General features: G+C 37.3%; 1 protein-coding gene across 1 annotated transcript in view; it reads right to left on the bottom strand.

Annotated features, from left to right (window-relative positions):
* The window catches only part of EVC2 (EvC ciliary complex subunit 2), a 64473-nt gene that overhangs the window by 25351 nt on the left and 19581 nt on the right, over window positions 1-19541 (bottom strand). Inside the window, exons 8-12 of the mRNA XM_062493371.1 lie at window positions 16647-16781; window positions 15004-15155; window positions 5424-5748; window positions 2622-2861; window positions 1017-1192 (exon numbers count right to left, since the gene is read on the bottom strand). Of these exons, the coding sequence (XP_062349355.1) occupies window positions 1017-1192; window positions 2622-2861; window positions 5424-5748; window positions 15004-15155; window positions 16647-16781 (1028 nt within the window). The remainder of the gene's footprint in view (window positions 1-1016; window positions 1193-2621; window positions 2862-5423; window positions 5749-15003; window positions 15156-16646; window positions 16782-19541) is intronic.

Genomic DNA, 19541 nt, shown 5'->3' with positions numbered 1-19541 from the left:
CATTATGGAAGAAAAAACACACCATAAAGATCAGTGTTCATCTAGTTCTCATAATGCACATTTCACATATTGTCAGTGACTGACATCAATACAGTCATCTCAAATACACAAATAAAGCTGCAAGCACAGGACCAACAGCAGCAGTGCTAGGTTGTTTTCCTGTACACTGACATGCTTTGCTGCCCTGGTAGGCTCCTCAGTAATCTCTCCACATGCCAAACTAACACACCTCCCTGGGTAGCACCATGATGTCTCTCTCAGCGCCCCGCACAGCCACACAATTTTAAATAAAGACATCTCTGTGTGTCCACTGAGTCACCATTTCTACCTCTACCACGATTCTGCGTATCCTATCACAGAGCACTCAATCAGCCTGGATCTGGTATGATATCCCAAATAAATCAAATATGTGTATTACAACAGTCCATTTCCAGGCTTACGTTTTACTTCTTTGACAACACCTTTTAATTCCCTGAAACAGGTGTATTCTCTGCTAGTCAAAATCCTACAGTTACATTATTTATAAATTTTATCTACTTTCTATAGAAAATATTCATGATTTTCAGCTCTAGAAGAGAAATTGTACGTCCAACTCCTCAGACATATTCAATCACAAGTAATCAAAATTGTTCTTTTCTGTTAAATCGAGATATTTGTGCATAAAGCATGTAGACAAATAGTCTCCACTAGTACATGCTGCAATGGACTCTGGCAAATCTTACATGAGTCTGATTCCCACTGAACTCAGAATTACGAACAGGTACTATGTATGTTTCCAGCAATTCATCTCTGTGATGTACAAAGAGGGCACAGATAAAAAACCCTCATCTTAGCACCTCCTGGGATTTAACTAACAAAGTCAATCAGTTATGAAATATTTTATTAGAATTAACTAAAAGATAACATTTTTATGCAACTCTTCTGATAGGTAACCAGAAAAAAGACTTTTGAAGAGTCTGTTTTCTGTGAGATAACACAGTCAAATGGCTGACAAGGAAACAAGCTGAGTTATTTACCTTTCAGTCTTATTAATGAGACTTGATATCTGTGCTGCTGTAGCATTTATAAGAGCAGAGGCATGAGAATCCCTTGACTGTATCTTACTTATAAGATATTCTCTGTAAGAAAATCTTTTATTCAGATGATATTTCTTGCAAGCTTGCAAAAAATCCATTAGCTCTTCAATGTCACCCTACAGGAAAGAATGTGAACAAATGTGAACGTTTAATTGGATGTAACGCTGACTTCAGTCAATACCTGTGAGTATCAGACCAAATTTTTTCATTAAAAGGGCAAAATTAAAAAATGCCTAAAAGTGTAAAAAAAACTAAGCTTACATCAACTCTACTCTAATGACCATATCAAATGATAATGGTTATTTCAACAAAACAAAATAAATAATGTGCTGAGATTTTTGCCTGATTACCTGATAGCTGTATGTACTTTCCTGAACAGTTAGTGCACATCCTGAGTGCCCTGAGTTAACAGGTCTTTTGATCAGATATCCAAAATTACAAACACATGAACCCTACCAGCATTAGCAGAACTGTTCTGTACAACATGCTGCATGATTACATAAAAGGTCACATTTTCAAAGGTGTCTATAAGTTGGCTTCAAAGTTACCCTCTTCCATGTATGTTGAGTACAGCATAGGGAAAGCCAAGCACACTGAACACAGGCTGGCTTAGAAGCTCCACCTTCCAACACTGGGAACAGGAAGGGTTTAGATACCTACAGATGGGTCTGGGCAGAGAGCAGAGTTAGGCACACAGTGCTGTACAGCAGACATTCTGCTAGCATAAATAGCCAAGACAAGGTCTGCTGGTTACATGACCCAAGTTTGAGCAGCCAAAACACAGTCAAAACTTTTTACACTTGCTCTATCTCTTTGACCCAGCTGCTTAACTAGTTCTGGTCAAAGTCCTTGCTGCATCTCCCTCTGACAGTGACCAGTTGCAGCTTCTGTATATAAGGTTGTGCATCAGATTTTAGGAGTGGGTCTTACATGCTTTGAAATATACTTTCCAGATGTTGCTTCTTAACCTCCCCCCTCAACCTGCAGGACCACAACAATCATACTCTTCCTCAAGAAACAGCCAGAATAAAACTTCCCAGAACTTTTGTAATCTAGAGCACTAACTTCCAACACAAATGGAGGAAAAACCAACCAAACAAAAAAAAAGCAAACCATGAGGAAACAAGCTATTCTGTTGCAAGAGGCTTAAAATGTAACTGAAATCAAAACTTAAATCCTGAACATACTCTTCATCACCACCCCTCAATCATATCACCTGAAGATACACAACTCCTCTAAGTACATAATCATAGTACTTCAGACACACCACAATTTCACTAATCTACATATTTGGATTGGGGAGCTCAGTACATCTTCTGAATTACAGAAGAGCACTTGATGCCTAGGGGGTTTTGAACATGTTGTGCTCAATATATAGTTGTCTAGATATCTAGATGTGCATAATAAAGGCATTATCATTTTTTAAAATACTTTCTATGAAAGCTAGTTAGGAAAGGGATAACATTAATTCTGAAACATTTCTCAAAAGCTACTGCAGGTTTGTATTCTGTCTTTAGCTTAGGAACGGCAATATCATCCTATTACCTGCATTTTAGAGTAACCTTCCACTAATGTTTTAGCTGCTTCCAACTTCAGCTCCCCTTTTGAAGTGGCATTTGTTATCTGTGTAAAAAAGATAGTATGGAGCTCCTTTCTTTGGGTAACAGCCAGCTCTCTATAAGCCTTTGCAAAATATTCCTCCTGCTTTACAAAAAGGAACCTCTTCAGGCAGTCCTGCTCCAGTCTGTGAAGTCTGTCCAGAAGACTTTTGTATTCTACAGCAGGCTGCAGAGAAGAAAGAAACAAATGCATCAGAAGTGATTTTCAGAACTCCACACATTTTAAAGTATCAGTGCTACTAGCTCATATAAATTCTAAAAATACTTCAGTTACTGTCATTTCAGGTTTAAGTGAAGGCTAATATTGAATGAGTGTACACTTTCCATAGTTTTCACCTGTTTGGATGGCAGGGTTGTACAGTTGCCAGTCTCTAATCCACTTCCAAGGCATAATGAAGTCCTTTTAGAATTCACAAGTCTTATATAAGCTAAATTATATAAAATGGCATGAAAGTCAACACAAAGTCTATATATAAAATAAATTTTTTAGGTTTCACCAATCCTGAAATCCTATTAAAATTAAACAGATTCAGACTCATATAACGCATACCAATGAAATAATAATAAGCATAATTTAAAAAACAACATAAATTAGGAAAGAAACTTATTCTACTAAAAATCACGAGAAGATTTTACTATTGGTGACCTACTTTAACTCTTAGTTTCTACAAATCAATCCAAGAGCATCATTTTAGATTTTTATTTCCAACCATGGAGAAGAATTAAATGGCAATTACTTTAAAAGCTTCTTTCCCAGAAATACTTCTTAGTTCTACAGTAAGACTTAAATATTCATAGTTTTAATCTCAGATGGCATAAAGTCATTATAGAATCAAAACATACATGTCCCACAGAGCAAAGAATGCTTCTTATGCCAGCAGAGCTACCTAACAGTCACCGTCAGTCTTGCTAAATTTCATACCAATTATCTTGAGGAGAACTGCCCTCTGCACTTCACTTCTCATTCCCAAGAGACACATTGCAGGCAGCAAATAATTAATCAAAAAGGCAAGGAATATAAATTCTATGTTTTGCCTGAGAAGGGGAAGAGGTCATTGCTCTTGCTGTTTTCCATCGCCATCCCTTGGGTGTCAGTACACCTGCTGCCCAGGAGGATGGCTGTGAGCCAACCCTTCCACTCCAAAATGTCCTTCTGGACCATGTGCCATGGCAAGTATAAAACCAGTTCCTTCTACAGACAGAAAAGTGAACAGCAACATGACAGGACATGGTAAATGGAGCAAGATAGGTACTAGACTGCCCTTAATAATTTGCTTGACTCCTACTATTTTGGATTCTCATTATAAATCAGACTGAACCAACACCAATACATTTCTTACAAAGCAAAGCTACTTTGATAAGAGTATATTTAGTGTGGGTTCACACACTGAGTTTCAGTCAGGCCCCTCTCTCTGCAAAGGCAGGAGTTATCTCAGTGAGGTCTAGGCTCTTTCTGTACCCAACAGAAGGAAAAAATCTCCTGTAGAGTACAGTTCACCACATCCTTACATTGTTCACAAGTATCTGTTCCTTCTCACCTCTTGCATTTATAGCACCTCTAGTTCAGGATAGGCACATCCTACAGGTATGGGAAGCTACAGAGTCACAATTTAAAATGCACCTGGAAACATCAAAGAAATTCTACTGGCACACTAGCCTTGTGCAATTAATTTTCTCTATGCAACAGCCTGATAAAACAAAGTTCTTCCTGAGAGCTTCAACATACTGGAGTACTTTAATGGGTCATACTCAGCTAAAAAAAAAATTATTGTGCCAAAATTTAATCATGAATTGTCATAAAAGACCTTAACAATTATGGGTATGTGATATGCAAATACCACTTGTGGTCCAGAAGCAAAGCCCCACTGGTAAGTAACAAGCTGCACTATTTGCTCCCAACAAGTCACCCTCTTAAAAGACAATCATGAAACACCAACTTGGGCATTTTGGCATTTTAAACCTATAGAGATGAAATATTCAAAACTTAACAGAATCCTTCCAAGCCACAAGAATTTGTTAAAATAATAATAATAAAGAAAAAGGGTGGGGGAAATAAGTTTTATTTTAAACACTCAAAATACTTGAAAAAAGACATGGCAAACTGGAGCACTGTAAGGAATCATACTCTAACTTCAGTTTACAAAAAAAATGTTATTTATTATAAAGAGGCTATTTCTAAGACAAGTCTCTTCCTTGCTGTCTAAAATGCGGGTTTTTCTGGTTGCCTTCACTAAATTCCAGAAGGAAATCAAACTTTGTTTTGCAGACATTCTAATTTTCTTCAAAAATAGAACATAAATATCAGAAGCTTTTTATCTAGACTCTAAGGTTTATGATGCAGGGAGTTTGTTCTGCTCTGAATGTGAGAAATACTTCACATGCCTCTGAAATCTCAGAAAGTGCTGCAGTAAAATACAGTAAATAAAAATACATCACTTTGGAATAGTATAAGTGATTATTAAAAAACCCCAAAATGAACAGGATAATGACAACCCTTTGTTTTCAGATGTCGCAGATTCTCAAGAAAAATTCATTTTCTGGTGAAGTTAAACAGAATTTCTTAGTAACAAATACCCTAACCATGACATCTGGACTTTTGAACGTACTTAATTGTAGATCTTTATCTTGACTCTTCTAGGAGGATAACTAAGATGTTCTAGTCTTAGTGAAACCATCTCCATAAAACTACATATGTTGCAAAATATCTTGATTTTAAAACCAGGTTTACCTTTTCGTTAATTTTCTTCATTAACTCCTCAGCCTCTTCATTTGCAGCTCTTACTTTTTGGTATTGAGCCTCCATTGTCTTCCTAGTTTCCAGATCACATTCAGCTGTTAAAGCCACCATTTTCCTTTCATACTCCTCTTGAATCTCTTTCTCCATTGCAAGAAACCGCTTTTTGAAAAGGGAACTTATCTTCTTCTCCACATGGGGAAGGAGGCTGTGATTTAAGACCATGTTCTTCAACATCATTGCAACCACTTCTTTACAGATCTGTGTTCGACTGGCCTCCAGATCAGCATCTGCCCGTGTCAGGCTGGCAACCTCCAAACTGTACAAAGGTTATGAGGATGTTAAAAGCCACAGATTATGGGAAATTTCTATCAGAAGACAAGAGCTGAGCATTCAATCTCTAGATTGCATCTAGATTCATTCAATACTGGGTAATGAAATGGCAGTCAGAGATGTGCAGGAATATCACAGTATATGATAGTAATAATTCATTAAACAGCAGGGTGAGTCAACTTCTACTCTAGCAGCTTTAATGAAGTATGACCATGCTTCCATTTCCATTTCAGACAGAAGAAGAAAATTCTTTTCTTTATTAATATTCAAAACATTCCCTCAGATAAAAGCTAATAGAAATGTCTGACCCCCTCCCAAAAAAAAAACAAACACTATCTCTGTTGGAAAGCAGATCAAATGGGCACCTGAATAGACTATAAATTTTACTGACTTTGTAAAACAGTTCTAAACTCACTGCCCCATCTAGACTGATACATCAGTGTTTCATATTCTTGGCTGGTGTACTGCCTTCTCTGCAGAGAAGAAAGGACAGTTTCAATTATGTGCTCATATAAATAAAATAGCTGGTACATGAACATTAATAGAGTTATAGAAAAGAGATTAAAACCAGATGGAAATTCAAGAGCTTTTAGAAAATGCAGTATGTCATGTTGCATATAAATACATTCCCATTTATCTTTCAATTGGAATTAAAATTATTCTAATTTCATATACAATGTAACTAGTCTAAATTCTACACCTGAACTCAATTCCACACTGGAAAATTCAGTGGCATTTGCTCCTGCATGTCAAATTACATGAATACAGAGTACTGCATTCTTCTGTGTATGGACCATTTCCTTGTGACCTATAAAGCATATTTTAGGAACTTAAACCCATTCATTATTTTGATTAGGCTAAATTACTGGTCTAATTTTTTCATAGAAAAATCTCAGAATAAATTTCAAATCCATAGCAAAGCTCTTGGTAAGACCTGCAAAAGAGTGGAATGATACTACATTCAGAATCATATAAATGAAGGCATGCAAATCTAGAAACATCTTGGTTTTTTTGTCAAACTTTCCTTTCCTTATGTAAGCAAGTAAAATTTAATCAAAAGTAAACCAGTGACATATCATCATTGCCTCCATGGTAGTACTCTCCCCATCTTGAAATTGATGGGATGAAATTGTTTTCTTATAAAAACTCAAATACGTGAAGTATTTGGGAGACTAGCTTGGAAATGTAATCATCTAGCACAGATTGATTTTCTGTTGCAATTTCTTGAAACCACAGATACACACTGGTGATGTCTGTCCTCATCTTGGTAATCTGCTGCAGGTCTGGCTGGTTGGTCACAGCTACTAATCCTCCTCCATTTTATCCCCTCTTCCTTATATACAGGAACAGAAATTGCTGCCATTGAAGTACCATGAGCCTGCAACACTCCTCACGATAATCTGAAGATCCTGTAAGAGCTAATATTTGCTATAATATCCCCAAGGCAACACAAGCATCCAGCTTCTCTACCCTGTCTACAGATGGACACTGCAGTGGGAGGTACACAGTTCTCTTGGGTAACATTCACCTACATTCATGGTAAAGTACCTCAGGGCACTGATCCCTGGGGAGAGCCCTTCTTGTTCCACACAGAGACAGGTGATGGCAAGATCAAGGTAACAGGATGCTGAAGCAACACAGCAGATACAGATATGTGCTTTCTCTTAAGTCATTTTGTTTATAGTCTCAGGACCTTTGCTGACACAGCCAGCTATTATAAAGCTGTTTATGACAACTTGAAGAAAAAGAAGTGTTTCAGAGTTGTGTAAATACACTTAAACAAAAACAAGGATTCAGAGAATGGGAGCTTTATGCTGTATTTCTCTAATGACTGTGAGGCAGTGGTAGGAGGCTTTCCTTCATAGATTCACCAATTCACTATTAGACTGCAAAATCCAAGCCACCAGATTTATTTTTCTGTTTTACTTCCTGCTTTAAGTTCAGCAGCTCTTATTTAATTGAAGCGTATCTGTCTTCTGTGAGAAACATCCTGGTTTTCAAGCATGACCTAACAAAGAACTGAACATTTTAATCAATTGTTCCGCTAGATAACTTATTAAAAAAATGGTAACCTCATCCTCAGAATTTTATTAGTTACAACTTTCAACTATCTTTGTTTGCCAGAACAACAAGTTTCTTAATCATTATTTTTCTGTTCTTCAAGCATGCAACGATAGATGGTCACCCCAGCACCTACTAACCCTTTCTTACTGAGGTGTGAAAGACTGAATTCCTCATCTCCCTCCCTAGAAAGTAACACTTCACAGCTCTACCACATTGTTACACAGTTTATAAAACATAATTTATTCCTTATCACAAACACAGGGGATTTTTAAAAAAATTTTTAAACACTTCAAAGAAGATTAAAGCTATTCCTCACCCACCTATCTGTTACTTTTCCACTCTTTTTCACCAGTGATCCCAAGAATGAAAACCAAAATGAAACACCATCAGAACATTTCCCATTATCTTTTCCTCAGTCTTTCCACAGCACTCTTTCTACTTGCTGCAAGTCATTACAGACTCAACCTGATTCCATTTCAAGCAAGATTCCCACATTCTTTTTCACCCTGAAGAACTACAGTACCCCAGTAACTCCACATGATGCAAAAAGCAAGAGGAGCAATGATAATAACCACCTGATGCTGGTGTGTCAGCAAGTGAATAAAGACACTCCTACGATCTCAGGTGTATTTAACCTGAAACACACACTCTTCTTTTTCTTGACAGTACATTGGTGAAGAAGGCAATGGAAGAGAACTTTATTAACTGTTCCACCAAACCAAGGGTAACTAGCAGAGAAAAAAATAATTACAAGCTCCAGCTCTCCCAGGTCACATCTTCAAAGATAGCAGCCACACCATCACCTTTTGGCAGTGGCAGCTGAAGAAAGGTCATGTCTATAAAACTTGAAAGCTCCCTTCCATGTGATGTGCTCTACTTCTGGCCTGTGATCTTCACACAGCAGCCAGCAGAAATGAGACAAGCTCATCACACACATCAGAAACTTTGCTTCAAGCCCTTTACTCAAAACAGAGAGGTTGAGGGTACCCCAGCATGCTGCACCACACTAACAGTCAGTAAACACAGAAATCCTGCACATATAATAAACCAAATGCTTTCATTTGATTTCATTCAATTCCCTCTGAAGAACAATGTTTACAATCAACCAGATTAAATGTTTCATGTCACATAGGGAAAAAAAATTCTAATGTAACACTCTGTATCTCCTCAAGCCAAGGTACATTTCATAATTTGCTTTAAATGCACTCTGCTTGTTACAGCAATTGATGTTTAAAAGGTCTTGCTTCAATTTCTGAGCATATTCAGCATCATAGAAACATGAAGGCTAATGAAGTACAGATCACTGACAGCAACCTATTGATGAAAAAGATGAAAGCTATTGTTGGACAAAGCATGCAGAGAAAGGATGAGGACAGTACAGAAGGCAAGTGGCACAAAAGGGTGGGGGAAGGAAAGGTGAACAGACACACAGAAAATGTAACCTCAAACAGCAAATGTAAAGCTTTTTCACTCACTTGAAGAGAAAGAGGTTTTAAAAATCTGTCAGAGATCTGGAAGGGGAGAATCCCAGATGCCAAAATAGAGAAGCAGAGAGAGTGCCTGAGCAACTGATGTCCTCCACAGACCTAATGAAAGAATACAGGACAGCAGATGGGGGTCAGGAAAGCAACTATAGTAAATTTAAACAAACAAGCAAACAAACAAACAAAAACAAAACAAAAAACTCACAACACACAACAAAAAAAGGAAACCTCTCATTAACTACCAAGTAATTGCGTCTTTAAGTCTTAGTATTCAAATTACAGGCCCACAGAGAAAATTTTTGAACGCAAGTACTAATAGCTGCTGTATTTAACAGTCCCAAAAATAACTATTGGCTTTCAGACACATTTTAAAAACTAATTCTGAATTTATAAAGATAAGAAACTAGTGTAACACAACTTTCAGAAGTCTAAAAGGGAGAGAAGCATTAAACAAATTCTTCTTTGGTGATATTTTCTCACCAAAACAGAAAAGCCTGTCATTCTCAGAAAGTTCTTCTCTCCTCTTCCAATGGAAGCCAATGAGTAGCACACATATTACAAAAGTATCCAGAGGTGACTGGAGCTCAGTGGTAGCTGCTTCTATAAAAGTATTGCTTCAGATACACAAGGCTCTTGAAAAGCATGTAATTAAGCAATTTAGAGCCATTTGTGGACACTTTGTCTCCAGCAGTGACTTGGAGGCCCAAGGCACAGTAGCTGCACCAACTCCTGATGGAGAGGGAATGGTAAGAGGAAAGGACAGACGGACAAGCATCCCAACTCAGTGGCACCCACTGTTACAGCCAGAGCACCACGTCCTGTACCCATGGGCACACTAACAATGGGACAGCTGCAGTGAGGAAGGAAACTGGAGGACAACATCCAGGCATTATTGTCCATGTTGCCTTGTCACACTCCAGAGGAGGGAAGATGGAGAGTCAGACATGAAGAAGCACAAAGAAACCAGTGCTGGCTTTAGTCACAGTAAGCAGAGAAAGCCAATTAGAGCATAATGGGCATTAGAGGTCTTCAAAAGCTGCTGATCTGGTTTGTTTCACAAATTATCCATTTTTCAGGGGGCAGTAATACAATAGCAGTAAATTGGGCTGTATTTTGATATTTTTTTTTTCTGTTTTTTTGTCTGTTTAGTTTGTTGTGTTTTGTTGGTGGTTTTCTAAAGTACCATGTCAATGTGACCCCTCTGTTCAGCCCCATACCTTCCTCCCTTCAACATCTCCCTCCTTTTTTCTTTCCTTTGCAGTCCATGCTCTCTACTGGGTCCACCCTCAACAGAGACTATAAACACTTCAGGGCAGGGATTTACACAGGTGCATCATGACAAGGCACAAACCTCTGCAGGAGACTCAAACTGTACTAAAGTAGAAGCAGAGGCAATGGTGTGAGATCTGAACACCCAGCAATAGCTAGTGATTGCCAAACCCAGATTTTTTCAGCCTCCTGTGCCAGAGTGGGATGTGTTGCCTTTCCCTGGTCCCTGACTGCTGCCAGGCTGTGTTAGAACAGGTCTGAAGATTCTCTGTGATACACCAGTAGCTACACTGGCCTGAAGCCAGCTCTGAACTGGGGGAGTTCATCCATCAGTCCTGTGGCACCTACACAGCCAAGCGTGAACTCAGCACAGCTCATGCAGCAGCCTACAGAGAATACAAGACATCAGATCAGTAAATGAAATTGCTAAGAAAGGTACTTGAGGGATATCTAAGGATGCTTTCACATGGATGAGTCACAGGTTAAGTTCAGCTTTCCAGAAGTCACAATGCTGATTCCTGATATAAAGCCAAGAAGTAACAATTACATAAAAACTGAAAAAGATGATAAATTGAGCTGAGAGACCAGAAGCTCTTCAGAAAACAAAAATTCATAAAAACCTGATAGAAAGTCTAAGCATTAGATCTGGCAGCAGTTTCACCCATCAAATTCCTTTAACTCTCCACAACAATATAAAGAGAATATTTCAATTCTTACAATTACCTGTTAAGAAAGCATTTTAAAAATACAGCATTTAAGAGACTGTGAACCTCTGCATTGCTTGCAGAAAATAAGAAATATGATCAATCTGTGATCTTCAGAAAAACAATTTTAAAAATCCATCTACCTACAATATCACTGTTGCAACAGAGTTCAGAAAATGGTTATTTCACTATTTCACTCAGAAAAGCATCTATGCAAAAGGAGCGTATGAAAGATTCTAATTCTGCTTCTGGTGAAGTCATCACACATTTCACCACTGATTTCAAAACCTCCAACTTCAACCTGGATACTAACAAAATAATATGTATTATTGCTATATGCATTATGCATTAATGCCTGAGGAGCTTCCAACTCTGCTATGATCTCCTCAGAGTCTTCTCATCTATCCAGGCAGGATGAGTATTCAGATGATCGAAATGGTAGGAGATATCAATCTTCATTAAAAATGATATAGAATAAAGCATCAGGAACAGCACATCTCTCAAAAGGAGACTCTCTTCCGGACGAGATAAATTGTTCCAGGTAGACAGCAGAAATGACCCTTATAATTCTAAACACTTCATAGTTAGCCAACATCAAAGAAAAGTGACATTTTTAAGATGGAAAAAAAAATTTATTCATCAATTTTACATTACTTGTTTTCTTCAGCTCCCCAGTCATACAGGCTCTTATCATTTATTAAGCATTTGTGCTCTGATGAAAAAAAAAGTATAGTTTACACTATACTTGTTAAGTTTCTAGCAGCATTCATAACACAGAACTACAAATGTAGGGTTTGGAGTTCATTCTGTGAGCATTCACTGCATCTCACAGTTATATAAAAGTGATTATTATTTATAGTTCTATTCCTGCATTGTACACATTTCACAAAAAGAGAGTACTGAATACGCTTTCCCTTCAAAAATTCCAAAATTTTAATTACACTCTTTCCAAGTTATGAAAAACAGAAATTTATCTCCTCATTTTTTTTTGTATTAGCCATGTAACTATTTCTCACCATTTTCTGTGTAGTAATATTCAAGTCTAGGTGCTATGACAACATGATCATTTATACCCCATCTCTGGCAGTGTTCAAAGCCAGGCTGGATAAGGCCTTGAGCAACCTGGTCTGGTGGGAGGTGTCCTTGCTTATGGTGGGGGCACTGGGACTAGAGGATCTCTAAGATCCCTTCCAATCCCTTAAGATTATGATTCTATGATTCTTACTTTCCATTTAAATTAAGGGTTTAAAAAAATAGAACTTTTGCTCCATAGCAGATCAAACTGGCATGTACACCAAGAAATTTAGATTTTAAAAGAAAAAGTGAACTTCTAAGATCATGGTGAATTGATTTTGTTTTTCTGTCAAGGCTTCCTGGAGACAGTTTGATCCTGTGCTCTAGTACATTGGCCTCAGTGTCCTCTACCACAGGAAAAAATTAGCTGCAATGGACACATATTACTTACGCATTTACCAAAATAATTGGTAGTACATAGTGTGTATCAGCAAGCAGGTTCAAATTCAGCTAGAGCTCTGACAAACTCAAGGAAGCACAGCAGTACAAAATTAAGATTAAAAAGAAAAAGTGTAGTAGTGAAAAGCCATTTAAAGAAATTAAGTTCCCTTTAACATGTCTGTATGTTTTGAAATTATGAAAATGGTCAAGCTCCATCATGCTGGACAAAAACCCAAATTACTCAGCTTTCTTCATATTCTTCAGTAGAGATATAGACAAAGAGACCCACAACATTTTGGAACATGATCTTGTAGTGTGCATGTCAAATATACAAATCATATAGCTTCCCCTCATTAGTATTCACTGTCCAGAAGCCAATATTCAGTAATATACACAGCAAGGAACCTACTGAGAATAAAAATCAAGCTATTTTGCTGCATAATGTACATCAAGGACATGACTTATTAAGACAAAATTCACAAAATGAGTAACCAAGAAGTTTCCTTATGAAACATTAAAAGTATGTTTTGTTCTTTAGCCAATCCTCCTGACACCGTAAACTGTCTACATTCCAAAGGTGTCCCTGTCCATAAATATTAAACACATGCTCCTGATGTAGCTCCTAAGTGATTTGTCACTGTCACTTCTTAAAAAGACAACTTTATGTTACAAAGAAGAAAACAACATGTGGCTTCTACTTTTCAGAGTATTTTTCTCATTTGTAACTGAAAGAGCAGAATGATTCCAACCATGACAGTGCAATGAAAAGGATGTTGGCAAGCTTGTGTGTCATGCAGACAAAAATGAAACATACCTGCACTAAAACATGCAGAAGGAATTACCAAGATAGCGTACTAGCAAGATGATGTTGCTTGGCTGAAAATAGCTAACACCCTTTCAATCATCTCTCAAAGCAGGAATCACTGTAACTTTGGATACCTTTGTGGTCTATCTACTATCCTCAACCTAGTAAAAGGAAAAGGTAGCTTAGAAGGTGAAGCAGGTTAGTGAGTGTTGACTAATGGGCATCTATTTGATTCACTGCAACACTCTACCTCTTCAGAGGTAAACAAAATAGAAAAATGAAGCAAGACACATATGCACTAACTTTGTAAAAACATTAAAAAACTTCAGCCCCTGGACACACATTCAAACTAAGACACAAAACCTGTTTTATAGGTTTAGAAATAACCTGCTGTAAAAATAAACTTTTCCAAAGGTTTGCAAGAATATATGTCTTTCTATCCATAATGGATCTGAAAATAGTCCAACAATGTATTTTCAACAGAGCTAGACACCAACTATCCCTGAAATAAATTGATACTAAAGTGAGTTAAAAAAAAAAAAAGTTTGATCCTGTTCTTCTTAATATTTATAAAATTATTTTAAAGATAAACCTTCACAAAGCCCGAGTTGCTATACAGGTATAAAAGCAAGGAACAACATGCAATTTATAGAGATAAGTTTCCAGTCATCAGGGAAAGGCAAAAAACAATAATGCTGTTAGTTACCCTGTAAGAAAGAGAATTCCACCCATGGTCCTGTAACTCTTCAGCTTCTACAGATTTTATAGTTGCATAACACTGCTTTTAACCTCACTTACCAGGAGGTAATGGTAAGAGTGCATAAACAACATCTGCTCATCCTCACATAAGACCTTTCCATAAAATTCAGCTGAAGAACAGATGACCTTTAACAGTGGCATGTTTCTGTTAAAAAGCCTTTCAACAGTATCAGGAGCATTTCTGTGCTCTAGGAAGTGGTCCCACCAACCACAGGTACATAGTATCTTTCTGGCAGCACTACAAACTATCACACCTTAAACTCTGATCCAGCTGTTTTCAAAATACACTGCTGAACAGTAATGCTGGAACTCAGCAAGGGCTCTCTTTTCTAAGACAAAAGCCACACTTTTGAAAGCAGAACAAGTTAAGCAGTAGTAGAATACCGTGTCTCAATATTTTCTTGCACACCTTTCACATAGCGAACCACAGAGAGACAAAGCAAGGTGTTTATTTGGATTGTAAAACTTGCATGTCTAAGGCCTGGATGGAGTTGTGACTTCTACAAGTGAATCAGTATGAAATATGATGGCTTTCCATTTCCATAAATGATTGTTTAAAACAGTTCAAAAACCTAAGGTAGTGCAGTAATACGTGTAAACAGACACAACAAAAAAAAAAGAATAAAGAGACCATACTTGAAAGATATTCAAAGGTTTGGCTAATGATAAAAATAATAAATGTAATAGCAGTGAATTCTTACTCTTCTAAAGCCTGAAGCATGTTCCCAGGTTCTTCGAAGGACAGAATATCAATGATTTGGTCATTCGTAATTATATCCTCACTAAAGAGATCACCTGAATTAAATTGAGAATGCTCCAGTTTGTGATTTTGGCTGAGATCATGCTGTATCTCCTAAAAAAAAAAATAAAGGATAAAAAGTAGCAAACTTTAGATTATAAAAAAAATGCATAATGACCGTGTGATCTAATTTTATTTCAGTTTAACTCTAGTCAAGAAGGTTTCTACTTATCATCAAACTGTAAAGCTGGAAAGAGTATAAAGAAGTTGTGAAATTCAGATATGTATCTGAAATCAAATATACTACTTTTATTTCAGACTGATCTTTTTTAGTGTATAACTGATCTGGAATATGAAGAAATTATCTGGAAGATGAAGAAATGGAGAACACAGAACACTTGTGAAAGTCATCTAGAAAGTTGTGCTCCACTTCAAACTTTCTAGGTAATTTTTTTTTAAATTGCCATGGCATACAAACTACATATAGCAACATTAGAGAATTGTTAGGTGAACAACATGGAAAAACTAATCCTATTCACGATGCAAGTGATTCATTTCACAGAGACTTCAGACTGAGAGTTTATAATATTGTGGAAAAACCTCACTATAAATATCTGATGCTGGACTAAGCTGAACCTTTTTTACTAATTCATTATCACTATTTCTTTTGTAAAAAGAAACAAGTCACATCTTTTTCATTTAAAGAGATTAACTTTTCAAACCTAAAATAAACAGAGATTACTGATGGTGTAATTTTCAACTACAGAAAGGCTGTAAGTGATTTGTGAGCTACTCTGGTCAGTCCAGAGTGATGAGAGATCCACAAACCTTTTGGCAGACAAGGGGTTTAAACCTCTCAGCATCCCTCTCTTACGACAGTTCCAAACACTGTTATATTCTCACCAACATCTCTAGCTCCCTCCCAATGAAGTTGTTATACCTTACATAAATAGAAAAATAATTGGTAGAAGGAATGGCTGGAATTGCACCAACTTGATAATCACACTTTGATTATCAGATTCTCTACTTTCTTTCTCCGGTCCAATATATACTGAAATACATTCTTCAAACTGGCACAAAACAATGAAAATACTTCATCCTCAAGCCCATCTGTTTTTCTTAATCACTGAAGGTATTATTGCACATTGAAGAAACTAAGACCAAAATTCAAATCCCTCTTCCTGATAATCAGAAAAAAAATTGCACCCAAGTTGCTGTGCCCAAGATAAGTTGTCTATTCCCTTGGCAACTAATTATAACCCAGAGACATGTGCTTCTAATTCTGAGGGACAGAGGGGAGGAAGAGGGGAATATGTAAAAAGACCAACAGGCAAAGGGCAATCCCCCTCTGACCTACAGCCAATATCCTGGTACTGACAGCAGTTTTTTTGATCCAGGTATCATTCTTACACTCACCTCTAAATCTGATTGCACTGAAGTTTAGAGGCTGTAGAGATTACATTACCTGTGAGCCAAATCCATCACTTGATGGCTTTTTATTCATCTTCAAAAACTCTTCAGACAATCTTAGTTAGCAAGTTATATCATCACATACGATCAGTGAAAAAAAAAAAAAAACCTACCCTGACAGACAGTACAACTCACCTGGTTTTTATTACAGAAACTCCATTTTAATATTTGGGTTCGGTAAATGATGAAAAAGACAGCACACGTCAGCACAAAGGAAACAAAAAAAGCAATGAAGAACCCTGAAGCACTGATGGCATGGCTGTATAAAATCTGAAATTGTAAGATAATTTAATTAAAATGTTATTTTAGATATATTTAAAGGTCAGATCATAACTGTAACTCTAAGACTGGAACTGTAAGCAAAAGACCAAATTATTTTAAAATAGCTTCACACAACTTCAAGATTTCTCAGCCTTATGTTATTACTACATCTTGATGAATATTTTCAAACAAGTGTGTATTTTAAATAGGTTTCCAAGTCAGAACAGTTTGCTATGTTTATCTTATCCAAATTCCTGTGTGATTCAAGCAAGAGAACACCACAGACTGATTTTTTTTTTTACTGTGACTTTCGGGTGTCCTGCACTTAATAGCCTATTTTCCAAAGTTGCCACTCTTCTAAGAAGTTTCATTGAAATTGATGGCATTTGATGTTATTCATGGGCTCTGAAAAGTCAGTCAGATTTTGGCTACTTTAATTAATGGCCATTTCTTGATTGAATGAAACTGAGTAAACACCACAGGGAGAAAGTCCCAATATGAGTTCAGAATAAACGTGCAGCTGACACCCACCCAATCTGTGTGCAACCTCACAGCTTCTGCATTAACCTGAGTCAGAAAAGGCTGGCAGGAGCACTGGAACCATGAGCCTGATAACAATTTTGTAGACCATTCACTTCAGCTCTTAACTTAATCTTTAAATTGAATTGCATCAAAAATTTATTTTTGCTTCATGTTCTATGTAGCAAAAGTTAACTCCATGTTTGTTTAGTTCTATCAGATCTTTCAATGAAAAACATAGCACAGCTATTAGTGTAATGTTTCACCACAAACTGATCACTCTGCTGGGGCTAGGAACTGTAAATAATTAACATGCTGCTTGCAATCTGGATTTGTTTTTTTCTTGGAGCAGAAACCTGACAGCATTCCATAGAGTCAATGGTAATTCTGCATAGGAAACAATATTAAAACATGGTCCACAATTTGAAAATAATTTATTGCAATTTAACACCTCTGTCACATCAGGACTCTGACTGAGATCCCTCCAACTTCAGGGAACAGGAGATGCCATAGATAACACTTAGGGAAAAAAAGGTGCTTTGAAACCACCTCATTTTTTTGTCTGAACCCACTTGCATCTGTCTAATTTCCATGCATTCTGTGAAATTTAAGGATCTCTCTAGGCCTCTGGGGAAAGCAAGGATCTGGTGAGGCTATGGATTCAGCAAAGCTGGAAAGAAGCTACTTAGCTTAAGTTTGGGTGAAGAAAAAGAACTGGCTATGGAATTACTCTGCACTTTCTATGTCAAAGGTGACCCATGGTGGGACAGTCAGTCTGCATGAGGGCAGGCAGTTTTGTCTGTGCTTTTATACCTAAAGAAAATGGGCTCTGGAAGGACAGTCCATGTCACTGGGGGGACTGTCAGTCCAAGCAGAACACAGCAGACGCTCAACACCATCTGAAAGCACCACAGCAGAAGGTGCAGGGGAGGTGCCAGAGCCCTGGCTCAAGTCAAGATCAGTGCTGGCCCTGCAGATTGACCTTCAAACCATGGACACATCAGAAGGCCTCAAAACCAGATTAAGAGGTTAAGCTAACCTCTAAATGCATCCCAGCAGTGGGAAAGAGGCATTACAGGCCCAAGTTTCTTTCAAGAACTGATGTGCACCCACTGCTTTGCATGATGCTGAGGGAAGCAAGCCTCATAAAAATCAGTGTAAAGGAATTATCATCTCTCCCATGCAACATGCTTAGCTGGGAGAACTTCCCTTTTCACCAGTGTCCCATTCAGCATCAAACTCCCCCAGCCAAGGGCAGAGGCACAGAATACTCACACGCCCTGAAGCCCTGTGGGATGACACCTGCACAGATGCTCAGATGAACAACACTCATGTTTTTCATAACCCACAAAATTACCTTGTTCCAGGCAACCATGCACTTTTTTCCAGTAGCAAAGAGGAGAAATCCACAGGGTTTGTAAAACTTTAAAGAACAGCATAGTATCTAAGTGTTCAAGCAAATCATGTGAAAGCTGATGGGACCAATGTAGCATGACACTGCCATGACTATGTAATTAATCTTTCACTTGTCATTCCCAAAGTCAGCATCTACTGTCCACTTAGTCACATATGTGTATTGGCTTTAAAATACCCATGAACAGACTTAAGTAATTATTTTTCATAAATAAATCTGAGATGGAAAGCATTTATGACAGCAGACAATACGAAGGAAATAAAACACATCACACCTTCTCCAACTAATCCTAGTTTCCTTGCACAACCTGGTTTCATTCCAAAACACCTTATGCTTGGCCACAGCCCAAAGTCAAATATTATGCATGTGAAACATGATGTGTTAAATAATTTTTAAGCTTTATTTTTCAAAAATTTACAGTATTTTCCACACATCTTTACCACACATTTTAGTTACAAAGCCTCTTCATTTACTAAGTTCAAATGCAGATGAACTAATTTCACCTACCTACAGAATAGTTCACAAGAACTTTTTGAGGTCTAACTATCAAGCTAGAAAAAATAATAAGCACACTTCGTATAATAACAGATTGCAGAAATTTTCATGGTCAGTTGAGACCAATGTAGCTTACAGTCTTGGCTTAAGACATAAGCAACTGCTGCAAATCAATTCACACTGAACTTTACAAAAAACATTAATGAAGTTATTTTTCTAACCCAGTCAGCTATCTTCATGGTTTACAACTCTAAGAGTTTCCAAAAAATAGATTTATGGTAAGTCCATTTGTAACTCTTAGCTATACAAACATCTAATTCTTTTAAATATTACTAGATCTT

The sequence above is a fragment of the Cinclus cinclus genome, chromosome 5, assembly GCF_963662255.1.
Source record: "Cinclus cinclus chromosome 5, bCinCin1.1, whole genome shotgun sequence".
NCBI lineage: Eukaryota > Metazoa > Chordata > Aves > Passeriformes > Cinclidae > Cinclus > Cinclus cinclus.
Note: the sequence above shows the minus strand (reverse complement) of the source record. Positions and strands in the feature narration are given on the sequence as shown.